This window comes from Bos javanicus, chromosome 4 (assembly GCF_032452875.1).
Source record: "Bos javanicus breed banteng chromosome 4, ARS-OSU_banteng_1.0, whole genome shotgun sequence".
Taxonomy (NCBI): domain Eukaryota; kingdom Metazoa; phylum Chordata; class Mammalia; order Artiodactyla; family Bovidae; genus Bos; species Bos javanicus.
The window spans coordinates 24,307,980-24,334,562 of NC_083871.1; the positions used below are offsets into that span (position 1 = coordinate 24,307,980).

At 37.0% G+C, this 26,583-nt stretch overlaps 1 protein-coding gene across 2 annotated transcripts in view; it reads right to left on the bottom strand.

Annotated features, from left to right (window-relative positions):
* The window catches only part of AGMO (alkylglycerol monooxygenase), a 390,649-nt gene that overhangs the window by 164,492 nt on the left and 199,574 nt on the right, over positions 1 to 26,583 (bottom strand). For both annotated transcript variants that reach the window (XM_061413606.1, XM_061413607.1), the window contains exons 11-12: positions 23,413 to 23,495; positions 17,686 to 17,791 (exon numbers count right to left, since the gene is read on the bottom strand). In XM_061413606.1, the coding sequence (XP_061269590.1) occupies positions 17,686 to 17,791; positions 23,413 to 23,495 (189 nt within the window). The remainder of the gene's footprint in view (positions 1 to 17,685; positions 17,792 to 23,412; positions 23,496 to 26,583) is intronic.

The window sequence follows — 26,583 nt, forward strand, 5'->3', positions numbered from 1 at the left end:
AGTTTGGCTTTAGAAAAATCACTTCATTTTCATGCTCAAATAGCTGATGAGATTTAGTTAAACACATAAATAAAAAAAAGAAGCTGATCGTATCTTATCAAATAAGAACTAACAAAGACTTACCAAATGACTATATTTATAAAGGAAAAAGTTCTTATTGCAGTTTTTTTTATAAAATAATTTATATACACATATAGCTAGAGAGAAAAAGTATAGGCAAATGTATTACACTAACTCACCTTATATTCATAAGGTGGGTTCTGATTTCCGTTAACCTCGGCTATCTTTACTTTTCAAACAATTAATTTGTCAGAAGAAATAACAGATGTTCTTTTGCTATTACCTTCAGAAAGGAGATCCCCATCGCCAGAATTTATAATCATTTGGCACAATCTATTAAAGGAATGAAAAGATACCCCCTATCGGAGCTCCAGCTTGCTCATTGTGGATAAAACAAATATAAGATCCAAATTTAACTTCACTTTCAAAGGCATAGGAGTCGGTCTCCTAACGTGTCTTGCCTATTTTTAAAATTTTTATGATGGTAAATAAACCCTGGAAAATTCCTTCTTAGATTTTACCACCTGAAACTGCAGCTGTTGGCTGCCGCTATCAAAGCCTCACAACTCCAAACTCACGTGCAAACCTCATCAAGGGCAGACATTTCTAATTGATTCCAGAAGTATTTCTTTTGCTGAGATCAGGGGGCAAAGGAAGAATAATGAGCAGCTTTTTAGAGGGAATTGGGGGTTAGGGTGTTGAGGGGAGGGGGAGGGGAGTTTTTAAAATCTCAGGTTTGGCCAGAAATGCACAGCAATTTTACGGTCAGTTGGCAAGAGCATCTGGAACCAGGCATTCTGGCCTCATAGTTGATGGTAGTGAAACCAGCTCACAGGCAACAGCAAGCCCATAATGAGTCTCTGTCATGTTCTAGTGGAAACCATGTTGACATTCTGCCAAATATCCCTGCACCTTTTTCTTGGGGTCAGGATTCCCCTTAGAGCCCTCATCTAGTATATGAAATCCTGTTCACCCATGGATCTTATTTTAGCCATTTTTAAAGGCAATGCCAAAAGAAGACGAAAAATTAGAACTCATGTGTGTTTAATTCCTTGAATGCAGACAAGGCTTTATAACACAAGGCTGTGTTTGCTTTCATTGGCGGGGGGGTACATTTCAAAAGCAGCGGGCAATCTTGTTAGTGCATGGAGGGTGTTGGATGCTCAGGTCATAAATCATAGCACAGCGCATGGCACACTCAGGCTAGAGAAGGCAGAATTCGAGGCTCTTTGTTATTTCAAATGTATGACAGGTGATTATAAAAAGGGACGGGATTTTTTTTTTTTTTTCTTAATGCCAAGTCAAAAACCAAGGTGATGTGGAAATAATTTCTTATGAGTAAATGATGTTTACCTTAAGCTGCTGCTCGTAATTCACTATGCTGACATTGGTAGATTATGCCCACAAATAAGGCAGGTAAAAGGATAGCCATGAAAAATGTAGAATTATGTGACTCACCAGGACGGAAACTGGTTCCATGGAACCAGGGAGGGGCGATGCAAAATGCTAGACTTCTAACATTCCTATACTTCTGTTTTTATCTAAGCAATATGATTAAGAGAGATGGTATCAATTTTAGAAGTCACTCAGAATTCCAAAGTTTGTGATACGGAAAAAAATTCAACATATTTGCTCTTGTGGTTAATCTATTCTGGGCATTCCTATTTTCAAACAAGAAAAGTTAAGCAGGCAGAAAATCAAGACCAAGTAAAGACACAAAAACTATACAGAGAGAAATGCATTGTAAAATATAGTTTATAAAAAACAATATATTCTTAGATAAAATTCTCCTTGAAACACCTATGCTCTGATAATTTGAGTATAAGTTAACAGAAATATATAAAATTATTAATAACATTCTTCATAATATACATAATATTAAAAGATGGGTAAAAAGTGCTTGATGGTGAAAATGACCTTGAAGTTATAGTATTTGCAAAAGCAACCATACTTGTTAGATGTCCATGCTTATACTTTTTAAATAAAAGCCTAAGGGAAAAGGGACGGGCGGGTAAAATATAAGATATCTATACCTCTTAATTTTGGGGCTTCCCTGGTGGCTCAGACGGTAAAGTGTCTGCTTGCAATGTGGGAGACCCAGTTTCAATTCCTGGGTCAGGAAGATCCCCTGGAGAAGGAAATGGCAACCCACTGCAGTATTCTTGCCTGGAGAATCCCATGGACAGAGGAGCCTGGTGAGCTACAGTCCACGGGTCGTGAAGAGTTGGATACGACTGAACAACTTCACTTCAAAGGGGCCTCATATAAATCATCTTAATTAGTTTATTTTCACTTGCTACTTAGCCTGCTCTGCATTCAATGCATTAAATGTTTTTTAAATACTCTTATAAAACTGTAAATGAATGGACATGAGAGATACATATGCACTGTGAATGAGTTTACACACATAAAGCTCTCTGCACAGGACCTGCAGCAGAGTATTTGCTATTTGTGTGTCATAATATACCTTCAAATATGCATATCTTTAGATACTAAATATACAAGGAATATAAGGGAAAGTTAAAGAATAAAAACGTCAAAAGAAAGTGGCAGTAATACTTAATCTGAATTAGAGGTGAAGACAGAAAAATGGAAAAGTTTATTATCAGTTCAGTTCAGTTGGTCAGTTGTGTCTGACTCTTTGCAACCTCATGGACTGCAGCACGCCAGGCCTCCCTGCCCATCACCAACTCCAGGAGCTTACTCAAACTCATGTCCATTGAGTCGGTGATACCATCTAACCATCTCATCCTCTGTTGTCCCTTTTTCCTCCCACCTTCAATCTTTCCCAGCATCAGGGTCTTTTCAAGTGAGTCAGTTCTTCGCATCAGGTGGCCAAGGTATTGGAGTTTCAGCTTCAGCATCAGTCTTTCCAATGAATATTGAGGACTAATTTCCTTTAGGATGGACTGGTTGGATCTCCTTGCAATCCAAGGGACTCTCAAGAGTCTTCTCCAACATCACAGTTCAAAATCAACTCTTCAGCACTCAGCTTTCTTTATGGTCCAACTGTCACATCCATACGTGACTACTGGAAAAACCATAGCTTTGACTAGGTAGACCTTTGTTGGCAAATAATGTCTCTGCTGTCTAGGTTAGTCATAGCTTTTTTCCCAAGGAGCAAGCATCTTTTAATTTCATGGCAGCAGTCACCATCGGTAGTGATTTTGGAGCCCCCCAAAATAAAGTCTGTCACTGTTTCCATTGCTTCTCCATTTATTTGCCATGAAGTGATGGGACTGGATGCCATGATCTTAGTTTTTTTAATGTTGAGTTTTAAGCAACTTTTTGACTTTCTTCTTTCACTTTCATCAAGAGGCTCTTTAGTTCTTCGCTTTCTGCCGTAAGGGTGGTGTCATCTAACTGCATGCCTGAGGTTACTGCTATTTCTCCCGGCAATCTTGATTCCAGCTTGTGCTTCATCCAGCCCAGTGTTTCTCATGATGTACTCTGCATAGAAGTTAAACATGCAGGGTGACAATATACAGCCTTGGCGTATTCCTTTCCTGATTTGGAACCAGTCTGTTGTTCCATGTCCAGTTCTAACTGTTGCTTCCTGGCCTACATAGAGATTTCTCAGGAGGCAGGTCAGATGGTCTGGTATTCCCATCTCTTTAATAATTTTCCACAGTTTGTTGTGAACCACACAATCCAAGTTTATTATATGAACACACAAAAAAATCTAAAGGAAATTTGCTAATAATATCAATGTGTGTTTACTCTACTCTATTCTGTGGCTGTCACATATTTTCCTCAACATAAAACTCTCTAATGTCCTATAAAACATATTCTCTTATATGTCACATGTAAATAGTTTTCAAATTTCTTAATTCACAGAATACACAAGGTTTTACTTTCTGGAACTGTGATCTGGTTGGTGAAGCAGCTTACATTCACCTTCTGGATAAATAGCTAGTGGTGGTTTAATCACTAAGTTGTGTCCAACTCTTGGAACCCTCCAGGCTACTCTGTCCATAGGATTTTCCAGGCAAGTATACTTGAGTGCATTGTCATTTCCTTCTCTAGGGGATCTTCCTGACCGAGGGATAGAACTCGGGTCTCCTGCACTGCAGGCAGATTCTTTACTGACTGAGCTACCAGGGAAGCTCAGAGATAAATAGCTACTGAACAGAAAGTAATGGCTAATACTTGCATTGTTTAATAGAAGCCGCATATTCTCTGTAACATAGCGTCATAGATACAGAAGCTTTCCAGTACATTTTAGCAGTTTTGCTATGATGTAAAGATTTTGAATTAATTTTAAGTTTGAGTACTGTCTCCTAAAATAGGATACAAGAAATTCTGATAGATGTATTTAAAACTTAGATAGGCAATAAACGTTGATAAATAAGTCATGCTTGTGGAATTAAAGTTCACATCATATGTTAGTTTTATATCTTTTCATAATTATAGATAAGATTCATATAGACTTATGCTAGTAGTTACAAGAAGAACTGTAGCTGGATATATTTAGCACTATGTGTGGGGAAAAAAGTATATGTTCATCTGAATTAGTAATAATGAATGATTTAGTAGTACCATCTTTATGTGTGGAGGTAGTATACAATTATATGGGCAACCAACTTCCGTATTGTTGCCTGGGGAATCCCATGGAGGGAGGAGCCTGGCAGACTACAGTCCGTGGGGTTGCAATGAGTTGGACACACCTTGAGTGACTTCACTTTCACTCTATGGAAATAAAATCCATCTGAGTTCAATACAGGGGCAGTGAGACAAACTACAAGCTAGGGAAAGCTTTTTAACAAATGTGATGAAGGAATGGTATCCTACATAGAATTTCTTAAAAGAAGAACTAAATAACAACTGAATAGGGAAATGGGTAATGACATACACGTGCATATCACTGGAAAAGAAAACATAAATAACCAATAAAGATGGAATAATGGCCATCCTCAGTAATAAGCAAGAGAATAGTAATTAGGAATATAATGAGAAATCATTTAATGTCCAAAATGAACAAAAGTTAAGATATCTGACAATTTCAGTTTTGGAGAGGGAATGTATACTCTTTCAGTGGTAAATTTTAAAATCACTTTGGAAAACAAATTTGCATTCCTTTAAGAATGTAATCAGGCTACATTTCCTATAATCCAGCAATTCCATATCCAGCTGTATAACCCTAGAGAAACTCTATATATTTCACATTCACTAGATGCGTGCATGGATTTTCCCTGTAGCATTGTAAAAGCTGGAAGCAAACACTGGAGAACAGATACTGGATATAGTTATATAACATGTATATAATCTACAACCACTGCAACTAAAAGGATACGTTTTACAAAGAAGATGTTCAGTAAATTAAAGGAAATTGCAGGAAACTATGTATAATATGGTATCATTGTATTATACTCAAAAAGTTTTTAAATAAATTAAATATTCTTTAGTTAATAAATTCAAGAATATATGGAAAAATTGGGGTTGGTATAGAAACAACCATGGCAACGTAAACACACCGTACAGAACGATGGCAGCATGTGTGGGAGTGTGAACTAGAGCAGGATCACCCAGGTAGCAGGTCATGGTGTTAATAATACCTCACTGGTATTGTAACGTTTAGTTTTAAGGTGGGTGGCTTTAATTTTATTGTCTTTTAAAAGCTACTTTATATGATTTAGTGTATAATAAATACTATATAATGGGGAAAGTTATGAGTTGATATGAATAAAATATTATTTAAAACAGAGCTATAATTCACAAATGCAAACTCTGTATAGTTGATAAAATATTTGAGGCTTGAATAATATTAAAATAGATTAGTCAAGACTGTATACTATGAATGTTCATAAGTCAGTGTGTGTGTGTATGCATGCGTGTTATTTTCCCCCTTAAATCAATAAGTTAAGTTTATGGTAGACTAGCATGTATTTCCAGAGAAGGCCATGGCACCCCCACTCCAGTACTCTTGCCTGGAAAATCCCATGGATGGAGGAGCCTGGTGGGCTGCAGTCCATAGGGTTGTTCAGAGTAGGACACGACTGAAGTGACTTAGCAGCAGCAGCAGCAGCATGTATTTCATAATTAAAAGTTGGGTGCAGTCTATTCTTTATATTCATTATAAGGCCAGGTGTATAGCTGAAAAAAAATCAACTAAGATGTCTTCAGACAAACATGTCTATGTCCTGTGATATACCAATCATCATTGTGAGATAAAGTTAAATAATATAAAACCCATGTGTGGTAGACTGGACAATGGCCATAAATCCATGCATACTCTTTTTTTTTTTTTTACATGAAGTTATTTCAATTTGATCTTTTTATTTTTTTAATTAATTTTATTTTATTTTTAAACTTTACATAATTGTATTAGTTTTGCCAAATATCAAAATGAATCCACCACAGGTATACATGTGTTCCCCATCCTGAACCCTCCTCCCTCCTCCCTCCCCATACCATCCCTCTGGGTCGTCCCAGTGCACCAGCCCCAAGCATCCAGTATCGTGCATAGAACCTGGACTGGCGTCTCATTTCATACATGATATTTTACATGTTTGACTATTCTTCTAATCAAGAGATGGAGTCTATTTTTCCAGTCCTTGAACAGTGACTGGCCTGGTGATGGTCTTTGACCAATGGAATATGGCAGGAATGACACTTTTTGAGTTTCAGAGCCTGGGCTCCAAGAAGTGTGGCAGATTCCATTGTCATGAACCTGAAACTGCCACGTTAAAAACCTGGTCTGGTTTACTACAGAGTGAGAGGTCTCATGGAGTGAAAATAAAGGTGTTTCCACTAACAGCCAGAATGGTGCCCCCTCATGTAACCCTTGTGTATGTCCAGCACAGCTGACCCCTAAGCTGCATATAATCTGATGAATGAGTTTACATTAAAGCAGCAGTGGAAATACCACAGAACTGTGAGAAATAATGAATCTTCATCATTTTAAGCCATTAAGTTTTGGGTTATTTTTTACATAGAAATAGATAACTTAAACACCAAAGAAGGTTGAATGTTACTTTAAAAAAAGCGAAGAAAGGGAGACCTATGGAATGTAATACCAAGAACTGCTAAGCCTCTCTTCACTTTCTGATGCATGTATTTTAATCAACCATTTGGATAACAAGGGACTTCTGACTACCTATGACTGGTCATTTGAAGTCACTCAAAATTCAGAATTCTATGTCAGGTGAAAATTCCAGCAACTTGCTCTCCTCCATTTTGGTGAGTAACAGCTATCAAGTAGGGAATGTCAGTGTCCACTGAATAGTTACTGAATCAATAAATAGGTATTAAAGAGTCTTGATTATATTGTCTTGACCATATTCTATTGGCCAGAAGCATCCATAAGTCTCACCCACGTTCTGGGGAGGGGAGTACATAGGCTGACAGTTCATAAACAGCAGTGGCAGGAATCATGGGGCCACTTAAGGTTCTGAGTGTCACAGTTAGAGAAGGTACACAGACAATAACAATACAGCATATATATATATATATGCTGCTGCTAAGTCACTTCAGTCGTGTCCGACTCTGTGTGACCCCATAGACGGCAGCCCACCAGGCTTCCCCGTCTCTGGGATTCTCCAGGCAAGAACACTGTGCGTGTTAATATTATACACATTTATATATATATATATATATATATATATATATATTTCCACTATTTTCCTTCTTGTTTTCTGAGTTTTATAAATATATATATTTATAAAACATATATATATTTATAAAACATGTATATATATATATATATATGATAATGATAAATACTAAAGTGAAAAACAAGTCAGGAGCAGAGGAGGCAAAATTAGAAATTAATAACAAAAATGGTGCCCAAGGAATGCTGGTGGCATTTCAGTTCAGACCTGATATGAGGGGAAGGACAGGTGGACTCCTGGGAAAGAACAGGTAAAGGCAAAATCAAGAGCAAAGTTTCAAGACAGGGTAGAGTGAGCACATTCCTAGAGCACTGCACATGCCTGGAATTCAGCAAGCAAGAAGGCAAGTAGTGGAAATATTTTTGGAGGCTCCAAAATCACTGATGATGGTGACTGCAGCCATAAAATTAAAAGACACTTCCTCCTTAAAAGAAAAGCTATGACCAACCTAGACAGCATATTAAAAAACAGAGACATTACTTTACCAACAAAGGTCCATCTAGTCAAAGCTATGGTTTTTCCAGTAGTCACGTATGGATGTGAGAGTTGAACTATAAATGAAGCTGAGTGACTAAGAAATTGATGCTTTTGAACTGTGGTGTTGGAGAAGACTCATGAGAGTCCCTTGGACTGCAGGGAGATCCAAAATAGTCCATCCTAAAGGAAATCAGTCCTAAATATTCACTGGAAGCACTGATGCTGAAGCTGAAACTCCAATCCTTTGGCCACCTGATGCGAAGAACCGACTCATTGGAAAAGACCCTGATGCTGGGAACTATTGAAGTAAGGAGGAGAAGGGTACAAGAGAGGATGAGATGGTTGGATAGCATCACCAACACAATGGACATGAGTTTGAGTATGCTCCGGGAGTTGCTGATGGACAGGGAAGGCTGGCGTGCTGCAGTCCATGGGGTCGCAAAGAGTCGGACATGACTGAGCGACTGAACTGAACTGATCCTGGATGAGCCCAGCTGTAACAGGTGAAAGCCTTTAAAAGAGGGTCTGAGCCTTCCCTGAAGTGAGAGTTTCTCTGTGCAGCCTGATGAAGTAGACTGTCATGTGGAGGAAGCCCACATGGCCAAGACCCACAGGCGGCCTCGGGGACCTCAAGGGCAGCCTCCAGTGAAAAGCACCAGAAAGTGAGGTTCTAAGTCATACGAGTGCAAAGCAATGAATTCTGTCAACAAACTGAGAGAGCTGGAAGTGGATTTTTCCATAGTTAAATCGCAAGATGATAACATAATCTAGCTGACACCTGCAATGCAGCCTTTTGAGACCCAGAGCAGAGAGATGAGTATGAAGTTTAAACAGTGCCTGACCTCCCAATCTCTGGAAACTGTTAGACAGTGAATGTGTTTAGTATTAAGTGATTACATTTGTGGTAAGTTTTTCCAGAAATCAAAAATTAACACTACACTTATTAAAATCAAGCTCCACATAAACAAGGCTTTTGTTGTGCTTTGCCCAGCCCAGGCAATCAGTGAATACTGAATAAACGTTTCTTTTTGTCACTTAGAGCATTAGGCAAGCTGGTTCTGTCTTCTGCAAGGATTTATTTATCTAGGCTTTTGTTACTAGGCTCATCTCACCACTCAGATCGTTCATGGTCACCCCTGCTTCCAGATGTTTCCCTGTAATCTCCCTTCAGTCAGTCAAGTGCTCTTCACCTTCCCCTCTGCTTGTTCAAATCCTACCCACCTCTTGTGTGCATCTTCAGCAGATACAAATTTGTTTACAATTTAAAAATGATGGGGCTTCCCTGGTGGCTCAGATGGTAAAGGATCTGCTGCAGGTTCTGTCCCTGTGTCATAAATATCCTCTGGAGAAGACAATGGCTACCCAGTCCAATATTCTTGCCTGGAGAATTCCACGAACAAGGCTACAGTCCATGGGCTTGCAAAGAGTCAGACATGACTGAGCCAGTAACATTTTTACAGTGATATGCTTCCATCTTAATGATTTCAACAAAAAGTGTAAATCAGATTAAAAAAATTTTTGAGGTCTAAATTTATAGACATGGCATGTTCTTTTGGAATCAAAACACTGAAGAAACTGAAGTTGAACAGTTCTATGAAGACCTACAAGACCTTTTAGAACTAACACCCAAAAAAGATGTCCTTTTCATTTTGGGGACTGGAATGCAAAACTAGGAAGTCAAGAAAACACCTGGAGTAACAGACAAATTTGGCCTTGGAATACGGAATGAAGCAGGGCAAAGACTAATAGAGTTTTGCCAAGAAAATGCACTGGTCATAACAAACACCCTCTTCCAACAACACAAGAGAAGACCCTACACATGGACATCACCGGATAGTCAACACCGAAATCAGATTGATTATATTCTTTGCAGCCAAAGATGGAGAAGATCTATACAGTCAGCAAAAACAAGACCAGGAGCTGACTGTGGCTCAGACCATGAACTCCTTATTGCCAAATTCAGACTTAAATTGAAGAAAGTAGGGAAAACCACTAGACCATTCAGGTATGACCTAAATCAAATCCCTTATTATTATACAGTGGAAGTGAGAAATACATTTAAGGGCCTAGATCTGAAGGATAGATTGCCTGATGAATTATGGAATGAGAGTCATGACATTGTACAGGAGACAGGGATCGAGACCATCCCCATGGAAAATAAATGCAAAAAAGCAAAATGGTTGTCTGGGGAGGCCTTACAAAGAGCTGTGAAAAGAAGAGAAGTGAAAAGCAAAGGAGAAAAGGAAAGATATAATCATCTGAATGCAGAGTTCCAAAGAATAGCAAGAAGAGATAAGAAAGCCTTCTTCAGTGATCAATGCAAAGAAATAGAGGAAAACAACAGAATGGGAAAGACTAGAGATCTCTTCAAGAAAATCAGAGATACCAAAGGAACATTTCATGCAAAGATGGGCTCGATAAAGGACAGAAATGGTATGGACCTAACAGAAGCAGAAGATATTAAGAAGAGATGGCAAGAATACACAGAAGAACTGTACAAAACAGATCTTCATGACCAAGATAATCACGATGGTGTGATCACTCACCTAGAGCCAGACATCCTGGAATGTGAAGTCAAGTGGGCCGTAGAAAGCATCACTACGAACAAAGCTAGTGGAGGTGATGGAATTCCAGTTGAGCTATTCCAAATCCTGAAAGATGATGCTGTGAAAGTGCTGCACTCAATATGCCAGCAAATTTGGAAAACTCAGCAGTGGCCACAGGACTGGAAAAGGTCAGTTTTCATTCCAATCCCAAAGAAAGGCAATGCCAAAGAATGCTCAAACTACCGCACAATTGCACTCATCTCACATGCTAGTAAAGTAATGCTCAAAATTCTCCAAGCCAGGCTTCAGCAGTATGTGAACCGTGAACTTCCTAATGTTCAACCTGGTTTTAGAAAAGGCAGAGGAACCAGAGATCAAATTGCCAACATCCGCTGGATCATGGAAAAAGCAAGAGAGTTCTGGAAAAACATCTATTTCTGCTTTATTGACTATGCCAAAGCCTTTGACTGTGTGGATCACAACAAACTGTGGAAAATTCTGAAAGAGATGGGAATACCAGACCACCTGACCTGCCTCTTGAGAAATTTGTATGCAGGTCAGGAAGCAACAGTTAGAACTGGACATGGAACAACAGACTGGTTCCAAATAGGAAAAGGAGTACGTCAAGGCTGTATATTGTCACCGTGTTTATTTAACTTACATGCAGAGTACATCGTGAGAAACGCTGGACTGGAAGAAACACAAGCTGGAATCAAGATTGCCAGGAGAAATATCAATAACTTCAGATATGCAGATGACACCACCCTTATGGCAGAAAGTGAAGAGGAACTCAAAAGCCTCCTGATGAAAGTGAAAGTGGAGAGTGAAAAAGTTGGCTTAAAGCTCAACATTCAGAAAACGAAGATCATGGCATCTGGTCCCATCACTTCATGGGAAATAGATGGGGAAACAGTGGAAACAGTGTCAGACTTTATTTTTCTGGGCTCCAAAATCACTGCAGATGGTGACTGCAGCCATGAAATTAAAAGACGCTTACTCCTTGGAAGGAAAGTTATGACCACCTAGATAGCATATTCAAAAGCAGAGACATTACTTTGCCAACAAAGGTTCGTCTAGTCAAGGCTATGGTTTTTCCTGTGGTCATGTATGGATGTGAGAGTTGGACTGTGAAGAAGGCTGAGCGCCGAAGAATTGATGCTTTTGAACTGTGGTGTTGGAGAAGACTCTTGAGAGTCCCTTGGACTGCAAGGAGATCCAACCAGTCCATTCCGAAGGAGATCAGCCCTGGGATTTCTTTGGAAGGAATGATGCTAAAGCTGAAACTCCAGTACTTTGACCACCTCATGCGAAGAGCTGACTCATTGGAAAAGACTGATGCTGGGAGGGATTGGGGGCAAGAGGAGAAGGGGACGACAGAGGATGAGATGGCTGGATGACATCACTGACTCAGTGGACGTGAGTCTCAGGGAGTTGGGCTGGACAGGAAGGCCTGGCGTGCTGCGATTCATGGGGTCGCAAAGAGTCGGACACGACTGAGCGACTGATCTGATCTGATCTGAATAAGCAGATATTATCAGGTTCATGTTTTCATTGCTTTAAATAACCTAGTCCTCAAAATATTATTTTAAATGTATGTATGTGGTTTATATGTATATATAGATAAGTTATACAATTATTACTTACATGCCAGATATTATGGTAGTTTTACAGACTATCTTCTTACTCCTTTGAATATAAAAATCAACTTTCATATGTTTTTTATTCTCTTTTTTCATGGAGGGAACTAAGGTGTGGTTATTTTAGATAATCACTCAAGGTCATAAAACCAATTGGCAGAGCTGGAGCTTAGATTTGTGTGACTTCAATGTTTTTTTTTCCCAGTATTGTAAACTATCTCCTTAATTAAATAAAAAGTTACATGAAACAAAATATACATAGTATCAAAATATATGCAAACAAGTATTTCTCATTATCTTATATACCTATATACTTATCAAAATATCTACTCATCTTTCACTTTGCTATCTTCTCTTTAAGTGTCTGTAAGGTTAGACACCTTTAAACCTACTGATAAAATTTATCACAAGTCCACAGGTGATCTTAGACCTGAGTCAACAGAAAAAAAAAATGTGTGTGCTTATCTGAGTGAGGAATGAGGGATGAAAAGAATGAAGGGATTGCTTTCATGTCAAATATCGTATCCATAAAGCAGCAAGTTTTGAAGAAAAAATTATGTGAGTCAGTCAAGATACTGACTGATCTATCCAAAGAGAAATGTACAAGGGCACAGACTCATCACTGCACAAACTAGATAGACAACTGTGTACTGGTATAGCAGTAAATTTTATTTATAAATACCAAGAGAACCACACCCTTACTTAATGTTCTGTGGATCCAAGCTAAAGAGGACAAAAACTTCCATAGGAAGTCACAGGATCAGATTCAAATTTTCCTTTGTATTTCTGACTTGTAATTACCTAAGAGCTCTTTTACAATCTAAGTGAAAAATAATTTAAGGTCAGTTCTCCAGTCTGTGCATGCTTGTGTACATGAGTTTTTAGCTGTAAGTGTGACCGGCAGTATGCCTGTTTAGTACAGAACTGTTGTCATGCACACCTATGAAATTTGGCTTACATAATAAAGCAATATAACAACCTGCCACCAGTCATTGAGACAAATATAGAAGTCATAGAGCTACTAGCTGATGTTGCCAACATATACAACACTGATTTATAAAAGAAAGAGAGGATTAATTACTTCAATGTCAGTTATTCTAGTGATAGATTCAAGGAAAATTGATGAGAACACTGTGTCCTTGTAGGATAATCATTCCTGTCACTCATTCCTAATTTATACTGAATGGAGTCACTGAAGCCATGCATTAGGTTTCTGTACAGTTTGTGGGTGCAAAGAACTGGTTTAGTAAAACTCTGATAAATTGCAAACATGTACATAAATTTCTAAGATATAAAAGTGTGAGGAAAACACAAATTTCAAATTCACAGTTAAGAAATAAGAATTGCTAACTGTTTCTAATTTTTTGAACTTTAAAACAGATCGCCAGGTACAAAATGTTGATAACAAAATACTTGTGTAGTCTTTACCATCTAGTTATTGACCTCTAGTCACAGAAGACTTATTCAGGTTTAATCTTGGAAATTCAGTGGTTAAATATATATTTTAATGATGATACCAGTAGTGCAAATACTTTTTATAACAATAATAGCAATATGAATAATGATAACTAAAATGTATCAAGTGCTTCCTATGTTCTCTGTGTCATTCAGTTTTTCCACTGAGCCACATGGTGTAGATATCATTATTACACCACTTTAAGGACATGTTTTAGTGGCAAATCGCAGGCAATACCTGCTCTTGAAGAAGTGGCCAGGTGTGTGCCTTTCTGGAAATATTTTGCCATGGTTCTCCCTTTCTTGAATCATAAACCAAAGATAATTCAGGGGCAACTTTTTCACACTATGAGTCTTTTCAAAACACTTTGCAGTTAAATCAATAAGACCTTTTAGCTCTCCACATTTTTCAAGGTACTTTTGCTACATTGCATCTGAAATTTCATCTAAACCCCTTTAGGTAGCTGAGTACTGCTGTCCATACACAGAAGAAAGCATTGCTCAGTGGTCAAGAGCTGTGGTGTCAGACTGCCTGCATTGTATCCTAACTTCTTTGCATACTACCTATGTGAATTCAGACAGTGAGTCAACCTGTTACTCCATTTGCCATTATAAAAATAAATAATAGTTACTACATCATGAGTTTGATATGAGGATTAAATGAAATAATGCAAATATGCTGTTTAGAACATAGTATAAGTTCCATGCACATTAGTTCTCATTAAACCTATCTTACAGGTAAACGATCTGGGGCACAAAATCCAATGTCCAACAAAGTGAGTATCAAGCTAAGAACTCATAACCATAATTTTATGGTCAACATTGTTGCTTCTTCCAAACCCCATGTCAGTTGTTCCCAAACTTGATTTTGGATCTTGTGACAAGCAAAAGAATTATTTCAAGGGATCCTTAGGTTCATATAAAATAATAATAATAGCACCTAACATTAGCATGTTAAAAAGCAGAAACATTACTTTGCCAGCAAAGGTCCATCTAGTCAAAGCTACAGTTTTTCCAGTAGTCATGTATGGATGTGAGAGCTGGACTATAAGGAAAGCTGAGTGCTGAAGAACTGATGCTTTTGAACTCTGGTGTTGGAGAAGACTCTTGAGAGTCCCTTGGACTTCAAGGAGATCCAACCAGTCCATCCTAAATGAAATCAGTCCTGAATATTCACTGGAAGGACTGATGCTGAAGCTAAAACTCCAGTACTTTAGCCACCTGATGTGAAAAACTGGCTCACTGGAAAAGACCCTGATGCTGTGATAGATTGAGGGCAGGAGGAGAAGGGGATGACCGAGGATGAGATGGTTGGATGGTATCACCGACACGATGGACATAAATTTGAGTAAACTCCAGGAGTTGGTGATGGACAAGGAGGCCTGGTGTGCTGCAGTCCATGGCATCGCAGAGTCAGACACAACTGAGTGACTGAACTGAACTGAGCTGAACGTTTATTAAGCACATACTATGTGTTAAGCACTGTACTAAATTTCTTACATAGATTGTCACATTTAATTCTCAAAACCTATTTGATAGACATTATTAGTTTCTCCCTTTACAGATGAGGAAGTTAAGGCTAAGAATCTTTAAGTGATCAAGTAACTGTGCAGGGACACACACAGCCAGTAAGTTCCTGAGCCAGGAATCAAATTTAGACAATGTGGCTAAAGTCTTAACATTCACTTTCACCTACTGACTAACTTAAGTGAAGAGATAGCATTTCAACCCTAGATTTCATCGCAGTCCAAAGTTGGATCCTTCACCATCCCAACATCAAAAACCCCAGTGTTTTTGTAATCATATATTTTCACATTTACAACACGGATGACTTAAGAACCTACATTGTCTCATTGTTTTGGAGCATTTAAGATAAACTATCACAATATACCCAAGAGTAGGTTTATTAAGTGGAATTACTCTGCTTCATCCCTACAATTAGAATATCTTCCCTTCTACAGAACGTGAAAATGCTATGATTTTAGATTTTAACGTTTTTTAGCATTTATATTTCTAAACTTCATTAAACATGTACAGTTTTTCATTTCAATTTTGGGTTGTAACCTCAAGAAACAAAATATATGTAGATGTATAAATTTTATTTAACACCTATTTAAATATATAGATTAGATGATATCTAATATACCGATTCTAAGATTTAATGCTTCATCATTTTTAATTCAGATACTTTTAGAAATAGAAATATATTTACATGGTTCAGAAAGTTTAAGGTACCAAAAATATTAACTTAATGAATAATCTTTCCTCTAGTACTTTCTTCAAGCCACACAGTTCACTTTCCCACAGGCAACCATTTATTAGAATCTTGACTATATTTCTGGAAATATTTGCAAACATACAAAAATATTTATATGCATATTACTCCCTTCCTCATTTTTATACAATGCGCTTTGTATGGCAGCATGCTTCACATACTTCACAGACTCTCCTGTATCCTGTTTTATTCTCTCTCTCTCTTTTCTCTCTCTCCATTTTATATATATATATTTACATACACACACACACACACCTGTTGTTATTGTTGTTTAGTCGCTAGGTCATGTCGACTCTGCGACCCCATGGACTGTAGCCCTCCAGGCTCCTCTGTCCATGGGATTTCCCAGGCAAGAATCCTGGAGTGGGTTGCCATTTTCTTCTCCATGGGATCTTCCTGACTCAGGGATCAAACCTGAATCTCTTGCATTGCAGACAGATACTTTACTGCTGAGCCAGTATGGAAGGCCATACATATGATGGAGCAAGCTCAAATATATATGTATTTTTAATAAATGCTCCATACTGGTATTAAAGACTTCCCTGTTTCCACTGCCAAATGTATATTCTTCATTATGTTAAACATAATTTTTAAGCAGTTTCCTATTAATGGCTTAATAGGACATTAATGATTGTTAATGACTGTTTTCAGCATTCCATTACAAATGACTAATATTCCCTATACATTAATTCACACACGTATATCATTTGTGTAGCATAAATTCCTAGGAGTGAAGTGTTGGATCAAAGGGTAAGAGTATTTGCAATTTGACACATATCACTGAATTCTCTTCCAAACAGTTGGTCCAAACTTATAACTGTTACTCAGTTATGAAAGTGTCTACTTCAATTTTTCCATTAACATTGGAGAAAATGTTAGCATTTATGTTTCATGCTTAAATAAGGTTACACAATACACATTCCAGGGATGTTGGCAGGTTTCTTAGCACCAAAGTTAAATGATATAACCTTAAATTTAAAAGACTAAAACTTTGTCCATTAAAGCATTAGTGATAAAAGTAACATTTTAAACAGACACCTAAGATCTGAAGTCATAAATATGGATTCAAAGTTTCTATGTAGTTCTTAGAAGACAAGTTTTATTCCTAAAAACACAAGGTCAAATTAAACATATTTTCAGTTGTAGAAAGATCTCAATGACATTAATGATATTATTTGTAAAGAATTTTTAATTTGCAGGTACTTGACAAAATGTCTCTCTTTTTTTTTTGGACAAAATATCTTAATCACAATTTTCACTTAAGAGCCTAAAAAAGAAAAGTTTCAAATGGCACAGTCTCTGCCAAGAACTTTTTTGTAAAAATCACTTACTACTTGTTGAGAAAAAACTATATGGCCTAATTTCTTTATAAACATCATGTGACGCAATTTGTCCAACCGCTTTATGAAGGTTAATGATATCAAGCCAAATTTAGAGAACAAAAAACTGAGACTCAACAATATTAACTAGCTTGAGGAACACAACAAGTAAGTACTGTAAGTCAATGGGTAAAAATCCCCCACATGTAACAGTCACAGAATAAACAGACAACATTGTTGAATGGATGAGTGAAATACACAACCAATTTTTAATCCTGCCACAGCTATCTAAAGCAAACATCTTACCTCAAAAGCAAATGACGAAGAAGAGAAGCAAGGCTTCAGATGACCTGATCTACAGAGCATTAGGAACACCAAGCAACGGAAAGTTTCCAGAACAGCTGCCTTACGTCTGAAATAAAATGTCATTTACATGCATTACCTTTGAATGTTCTTTATTTTCCTGTTATATAATAAAATGTATTGGTTTATTAATATATTTATGTTCATAATTATAAATTGTTAATAATTCACTGATTATTTTAATAATTGATAAATTGTTATCATTTTCAAAAAACACCTAGTATTTTAATATATTTGAGGAGTATATACCTCTGAAGCTGTTCGTAAACAGGCATTAAACTAAGACACAAAATGCGTCTTTTTAAAGAACATCTATTATTGATCAATGTATTACTTAGTTTGAGCATTGATGAATTGGGGTGAAACATTTTCAACTAATAAATAAAATATTCGACAACTAAATTTCTAGGGTTTACAGAGTAGACTCCCCTCACTCATCCAATATCTTAATACTTCATTCATTTAATAATTGACTTCTTAGGAGGGCTGATATAGTTAACTACTTTAAAATAATAGAAGAAAATAAATGAATAATAGAATAAAATAAATAATAAATAATAATAAATAAAATAAATAATAGAATAAAATAATGAATACTTGAATAGTGAAATATCAGGAACATGATAATATGTTGTTAATTCTGATATTATAGGTAGCATGAATATAGATCTTTGTCAATAATTTTGTGATGACTGTTTTCTTTATAATACAGAATTCTTGAAACTCAAATTCTGACATACATAAAATAGGTATGTGTATTTAAAACAAAGTTGAGGGTCATATATAGGCATTTAAAAATTGCCTTATAATAGCAGTAGTGAACAGCTGCTTTATCAGATTCAAATAAGCTTCACAATGAATTCAACCAACATTTATTGTACAATTAAATATTTTCATAAAAGGCAAATGGTATTTTTATGATGGGTACATTTTCTAATAAAATATTATTGAACTAATATAATTATAATATAGCTATATTTTATTTAGTAATTTAGAATACAGTAGTATGATTTTTCGGAGAAGGCACTGGCAACCCACTCCAGTACTCTTGCCTGGAGAATCCCATGGCTGGAGAAGCCTGGTAGGCTGCAGTCCATGGGGTTGTTAAGAGTTGGACACGACTGAACAACTTCACTCTCACTTTTCCCTTTCATGCATTGGAGAAGGAAATGGCAACCCACTCCAGTGTTCTTGCCTGGAGAATCCCAGGGACGGGGGAGCCTGAGGTTGCTGTCTATGGGGTCGCACAGAGTCGGGCACGACTGAAGCGACTTAGCAGCAGCAGTATGATTTTATGTATATGCAAAAAGTTAAGACATTTTTCCCTTTGTAAAATAATTTTGTATTATCACTGTAAACTATTTTCTAATTGATATTTGGGTAATTTTCAATGATAAAACAGAAAATAAAATTTCTATTTTAAAACAATTTATTTTTTATTAATTGTGTTCTATGGCCTTTTTTGAACTGTGGTGTTGGAGAAGATTCTTGAGAGTCCCTTGGACTGCAAGGAGATCCAACCAGTCCATTCTGAAGGAGATCAGCCCTGGGATTTCTTTGGAGGGAATGATGCTGAAGCTGAAACTCCAGTACTTTGGCCACCTCATGCGAAGAGTTGAGTCATTGGAAAAGACTCTGATGCTGGGAGAGATTGGGGGCAGGAGGAGAAGGGGACGACAGAGGATGAGATGGCTGGATGGCATCACTGATTCCATTGACATGAGTCTGAGTGAACTCCGGGAGTTGGTGATGGACAGGGAGGCCTGGCGTGCTGCGATTCATGGGGTCACAAAGAGTCGGACATGACTGAGCGACTGAACTGAACTGAACTGAACTAATGGTCTTTTTTAAAAATTTAAATTTATTTATTTTAATTGGAGGCTAATTACTTTATAATATTGTATTCGTTTTGCCATATATCAACATGAATCCACCACGGGTGTACATGTGTTCCCCACCCTGAACCCCCCTCCCACCTCCCTCCCCGTACCATTCCTCTGGGTCATCCCAGTGCACCAGCCCCAAGCATCCTGTATCCTGCATGGAACCTGGACTGGCAATATTGTGAATTAAAACATACATAGGAAGAAGCACACAAAACAGAAATATACAGCTCAATGACTCTCAACAAATAAACAACCATATAAACAGCACTCAGTATCAGCACCCTAGGCACATCTCACCTCCTCAGTGTTCCACCCTCCCTCTGTTGCAGAAAGAATCACTAGCTGTTGTTTACCGTTTATGGTACTCATACCATCTCCTACCTTTTCATTTACATTTTTATTGATTTAGCATAAATTCCTAAAAACTATGTTTTACTTTTATCTTTTTGTTCTATTTTTTGTAAATAGAATCATGTGCACTTTTTTTGTATTAGTATCTTTTAATCAGTATTGTTAGTGAGATACATTTACATTTCTGCATATAGCAGCAGCTCATTCTTCACTTGTGCATAGTATTCTGTTGTGTGAACAGACCAATATTCACACATCCATTCACCTCGGGAAGGACATTTAGATTGTTGGCCACATTTTTTATTAAGAACAATGCTTTCTGAACATTCTTTTATATGCCTTTGGGTGTATTGGTTAGTATACACCTGGGATTGAACAGCCAAATTTAATGAAATACTCAAACATTCTTCAAGTTAAGTATCCCAATATAAACCAGCTTCTGCAGAGTATAAGTATTTCACAGCTTGTATTGTCAATATTTTTAATTTTAGACATTTTTGACATAAGATCTTTGAAGTTTATAAAAAATTGCAAACAGCTTTTCCTACCTCAAAAATTGATTTTTTTTAATGCCTTGCTGCTGCTGCTGCTGCTGCTGCTAAGTTGCTTCAGTCATGTCTGACTCTGTGCGACCCCATAGATAGCAGCCCACCAGGCTCCCCGGCCCCTGGGATTCTCCAGGCAAGAACACTGGAGTGGGTTGCCATTTCCTTCTCCATTTTACTGCCTTATTAAGGGTTAATTTTTGAAGAACTGACATTCATAATATTATTATAACCTAATTCACCAATTTTATCTATATTATGGATTGTTGTGGACCATTCAATATTTTTACCTACTCCAAGGTAATAGACATATACTACTATGCTATCCGCTGGAATATGTACTGACTTTCCTCTCACTTTAAAGTCTACAATCCCCTGATAACAGAATTAATTTTTATGGAGTGAATTATTTGTCAAGTTTATTTTTCTTATTCCTATGTGGAAATCCAATTTTTCTAAGACCATGTGCTGAAAAGACAGCGTTTTCCTTTTCCCATAGCTCTTCAGGGATGACTTTGTCAGAAATCAAGTCTTTATATATGCATAGATCTGTTTCTAGATTCTCTGTTCTAACCTTTATGCCAATAAAACATGTTTAATTACTATAGATTTATAATATATCTTGATAGCCAGTAGCTCAGCTCCTGCCATTAAAAAAAAATCTCAAGACTGTGTTGGCTATTATTAGGCCTTTGCATTTCCATATACATGTATTTTAGAAAGAGTCTGTCAAATTCTACAGGAAAGAAACCTTTTATAATTTTAATTCAAATTGCACTGAGTATGTAAACCAACTGCTGTGATTGTAATCTTCACAAAACTGAGTACTCCAATCTATGAATATAGTATCTCTCCATTTTTTCTTTATTTTTCATAATATTCAGTAGTTTTATAGTATGGTTTAGAAATATACTACTCATTTTTTAGGACTGTTTTTTTCTTGTATTTGATATATTTGATCTTTTGCATAAACTTTTTATATTTTCTAGTATGTAAAAATATAGTTGATAATTTATTTAAAACTTTCCCTAAATTCATCCATTAATTTGAATACATTCCCGATAGATTCCTTCGATTTTCTAATTAATTCACTATTCAGATTTCTAGATTAATTAATATAAATTAATTTTCTAATTAGTTTATTAATTCCTTTCAAATCTCTATGCCTTTTCTTTCTTTCTCTTTCATTTCTCCACTGACAGCTTCCAGCCCAGCATTAAATAACAGACATATCTAACTGGTTCTTAGTTTCAAAGGAAAAGTTTCAACATTTCACTTCCTTTCCACTATGACATACCTATATCCAGTATGAGTTCCTAAATAAGGCCAAAGGCAGTGGAGACATTTATATAAACATATACCATAACTTACTATACCCTAGGATACATTGCAATAAAATCTATAGCCTGCTATGCAGCTTATTTATTTGTATCCATGGAAATAAAAAAGTCTATATTAAAAAGCAGTATACTGTTGATATTGCTGATTGATCATTTTAGTAAGTATATACAAACAATAGAATTGTGATCCTTAAAATGTGATCCTGATGCTTTGGATCTGGTTATTATTTCAGATTGTCTTCTGACTCAGTTTTTCTATTTTTCTTTTCTGTGGCTCAGTATGTATTTTATTTCTAGTATAACAAAGTAGGGATGAAAAGCCAAACAAAATAAATGATAAAAATAAATACATATTTCATACTGTACTGTATGAGGGTAAGAACATCAACTTTAAATACACTGGTGGCCCTCCATAATCATGGGTTTTGGATCTCAGATTCAACCAATCTAAGGGCTGGTGCACTGGGACGACCCAGAGGGAGGGTATGGGGAGGGAGGAGGGAGGAGGGTTCAGGATGGGGAACACAGGTATACCTGTGGCGGATTCACTTCGATATTTGGCAAAACTAATACAACATTGTAAAGTTTAAAAATAAAATAAAATTAAAAATAAATAAATAAATAAATCTAAAAAAAAAAAATTTAGAAAGTTTCAAAACACAAAACTTGGATTTGCCACTGCCAGCAACTATTTATAGAGCATTTATACTGCATTTATAATGCAGTATACATTGTATTAGGTATTGTAAGTGATCTAGAGATGATTTCGGAGAAGGCAATGGCACTCCACTCCAGTACTTTTGCCTGGAAAATCCCATGGATGGAGGAGCCTGGAAGGCTACAGTCCATAGGGTCACTGAGAGTCAGACACGACTGAGCGACTTCACTTTCACTTTTCACTTTCATGCATTGGAGAAGGAAATGGCAACCCACTCCAGTGTTCTTGCCTGGAGAATCCCAGGGACGGGGAAGCCTGGTGGGCTGCCGTCTCTGGGGTCGCACAGAGTCGGACACAACTGAAGCGACTTAGCAGTAGCAGTAGAGATGATTTAAATTTATGGCAGCCTGTGCATAGGTTCTGTGCATAAATACATCATTTTATATGAAGGACTTGAGCATCTGCAAATTTTGGTATGAGGGGCTAGGTTCTGGAACCAATCTCTAATGGATACCGAGAAACAACTATACATACATTTAGGCATATATTGTGAACTATTCAATAGCAAAGGAAAATAATCAAATCTTTTTTATATTTTATTAAGTACTCAGAGTTATACTCTATGCTTTGCCAAATTAATCATTTTATTTTGTGGGTTTTCTTAATATATTTGAAAAACCTAAATTTCATCTAAAAGGCTTAGATTTATAATTAACCCTTGATATAAAATCAGACAAACCACTAGTCTGTTGCATTTAAAATGAAAGTGTGAATTTGCAGTTTCAGCTATATTCTTTTGATAACCAATGTTTGCTGAATTTCAAAATTTCACAAATATTTTAAAAATCACATTACAAAGTTACATAAGATGAAAGAATTTCACTTTTTACCTTTGATCCAAAAGAAATCCAATGGAGGTCAAGGTCAGGATAATGAAGCAAACCCTCAGAAGGAGAGTGACCTGAGATAGCACCTGTCAAACAAACACAGAGACCAATGGATTCTTTAGGTGGGTCAGCCAAGTGAGCATTAGAATTTAAAGCTGACAGGAATAACAGCCCCCATTTTATTTTATGTTGCATCATTTGTTACTGACATTTTTCAAGAAGGTTGAATATACAAGGAATATTTTGGTTTTCCTAATATCATTTAGTTATCTTGTTGGGCACTTGAAGAATGAATTAGACAATTCTAATGATGGCAGCCATGAAATTAAAAGACACTTACTACTTGGAAGGAAAGTTATGACCAACTTAGATAGCATATTAAAAAGCAGAGACATTACTTTGCCAACAAAGATCCGTCTAGTCAAGGCCATGGTTTTTCCAGTGGTCATGTATGGATGTGAGAGTTGGACTGTGAAGAAAGCTGAGAGCCAAAGAATTGATGCTTTTGAACTGTGGTGTTGGAGAAGATTCTCGAGAGTCCCTTGGACTGCTAAGAGATCCAACCAGTCCTGGGTGTTCTTTGGAAGCACTGATGCTAAAGCTGAAACTCCAGTATTTTGGCCACCTCATGCGAAGAGTTGACTCATTGGAAAAGACCCTGATGCTGGGAGGGATTGGGGGCAGGAGGAGAAGGGGACGACAGAGGATGACATGGCTGGATGGCATCACTGACTCAATGGACATGAGTTTTGGTGGACTCAGGGAGTTGGTGATGGACAGGGAGGCCTGGCGTGCTGCGATTCATGGGGTCGCTAAGAGTCGGACATAACTGAGCGACTGAACTGAACTGAACTGAATGATACTTTGCTTAAAGTGTTCTTGCTAATAATCCTTTAAAGTTTTGACTTTCATAATTCTTTGAAACACCTGTATCCCCACGTATGGAGAAATCACTTACCTTTTATGAATAAATACCACCTTTCAATGGTTATTTTAAATATAAGCCCACTCTTTGTTGTTTCAAACCCAAAGCTGCCTTTAATAAAGAAAATATTTAAAGAAGAATGTGTTTATGTGTGTGAACACATACATGAAAGAGATTACACATATCCACTCACACTTTGATGAAACCTATATATTCCTACCTGTAAGTCAAAAGTCCTTTTTTGAGTCAGTAACAAAACCCACATATCTCTCTGTCATAATTACAAATTAATTATATGTTTTGTTTACATGTAAAAATTTAATAATTATGTTTATCGAGTATCTACTGTTTTACAGCTTCCATGCTATGTGTTTTATACACATTAATTCTTTTTATATGCCCAGCAAACTTGCAGAGTAGGTATTATATAAGCTTTGAATATGAAAAAGCAAATGAAATGAGACTTAAAAGATTAAGTAACTTTTCCATCACGCAGAAATAAATGCTACCTCTGAAATTCAAAATAGACCTAACTGACCCCAAAGTGTGACAGTGGTAGAATCCATATGAGCAACACACTTAAAGGGATTGGAAGCAGAGGTCTATACTGAAGTTACTCGTGAAAGGGCCAGGAGGTTACTGCTTCAGATTGAGAGTAGATGAATAGAATCAAGGAGTTGGTTTACACAGCCAGCCACTGGACGGCTTCCCTACTCACCGATGGTATTGATGTTTCATAAGAACACCAAAGGTTGTATTTCATTGGCTAATAGAGTGATCAAACACTCTCCTTTTTCTTTTTCCTAACTAGAGGTAACGTCAAGTCATTATTAACTAATATATACTTTACAACTAAGCAGCATCTGTCCAAAGTTATAAACAAAAGGTACCAATTGCCACTGCTGCTCACACCCAGTATCTCTGTTCCATATCATCTTCTGAATCAGCCCCATCTTTCATGGACAATTTCTAATACTTCCCAAGTCACTTTCCATATGCCTAGGATGGCATCCAGAATTGCCAAGGGAATTTAACCCTCCAGAGCCATAATTCAGTACAAGACTATTAATGAGTTGTCAAAGATCTGAATAAAAAGTGTCAGGATGCTTAGGAAAGTGGAGACAGTGCTGGATATCAGATATAGGAAGGAGAATTTGGTGAATTCCACGTTTGAGTGGAGAGTTGGAGAGCAGGAAAATGCTATTTAGGTGTGTGACATTCAGCCGTGGCTTCTCTGGGACAGTAAAGCAAAACAAAATATTTTCCCCATGGTAGAAGTAATGAGGTGTGCTTGAGCAGAGAACAGATTGTGTGTGTGCTCAGTCATGTCTGATTCTTTGCGACCCCATGGACTGTAGCCCACCAGGCTCCTCTGTCCATGGGATTTTCCAGACAAGAGTACTGGAGTGGATTGCCATTTCCTCCTCTAGGGGTTCTTCCTGACCCAGGAATTAAACCCATGTCTCCTGAGTCTCCTGCATTGCAGGAGACTCAGATTCTTTACCACTGAGCAACCAGGGAATGTTGGCTTAAGGGGAATATTTTGTTTCTAAAAACATGCTTCTTATTACCATTATTGAAGAAGTATTCTTCTGTATTCTTGCTGGGAAACCCCATGAGTAGAAGAGCCTGGCAGGCTACAGTCCATGGGGTCTTAAGAGTTGGATACAACTTAGTAATAAACAATAATACACACACACACACACACATGTATATGGACATAATATATATATTCTTTCCTATATATATATATATAGGAGAAGAAAATGGCAACCCACTCCAGTATTCTTGCTTGGAAAATCCCATGGACAGAGGAGCCTGGCAGGCTACCGTCCATAGGGTCGCAAAGAGTGGGACACGACTGAAGCGATTTAGCGTATCATTACTGCTTCTTTTTGATCTTTTAGGAAAAAATTCATATGGAAGGGAGAAATGATTTATGCCTCACACCTGTAGCATGATTTTAAATGCTCTAAAAGAATGCAGGGTTTGAAATTATTTGAACCTATTAGCCATGTAAACATGGTCAGATTTTTCAGCATTTCTAAGCTGTGTTAAGTGATCAGTACATTTCAAACAAAATATGAGTTTGGAAGAGTGCTTGGCATAAAGTAAGAAGTCAACTAATGGTCATGATAAGTATCAATGCTATTATAGTTAGGCTTTACTAATTTTCCAAATAGCACTCAAGCTAATCTTAATTAATTACAGTATGATAAGGAAGCACAAATAAAAGGTTAATCAGCTCT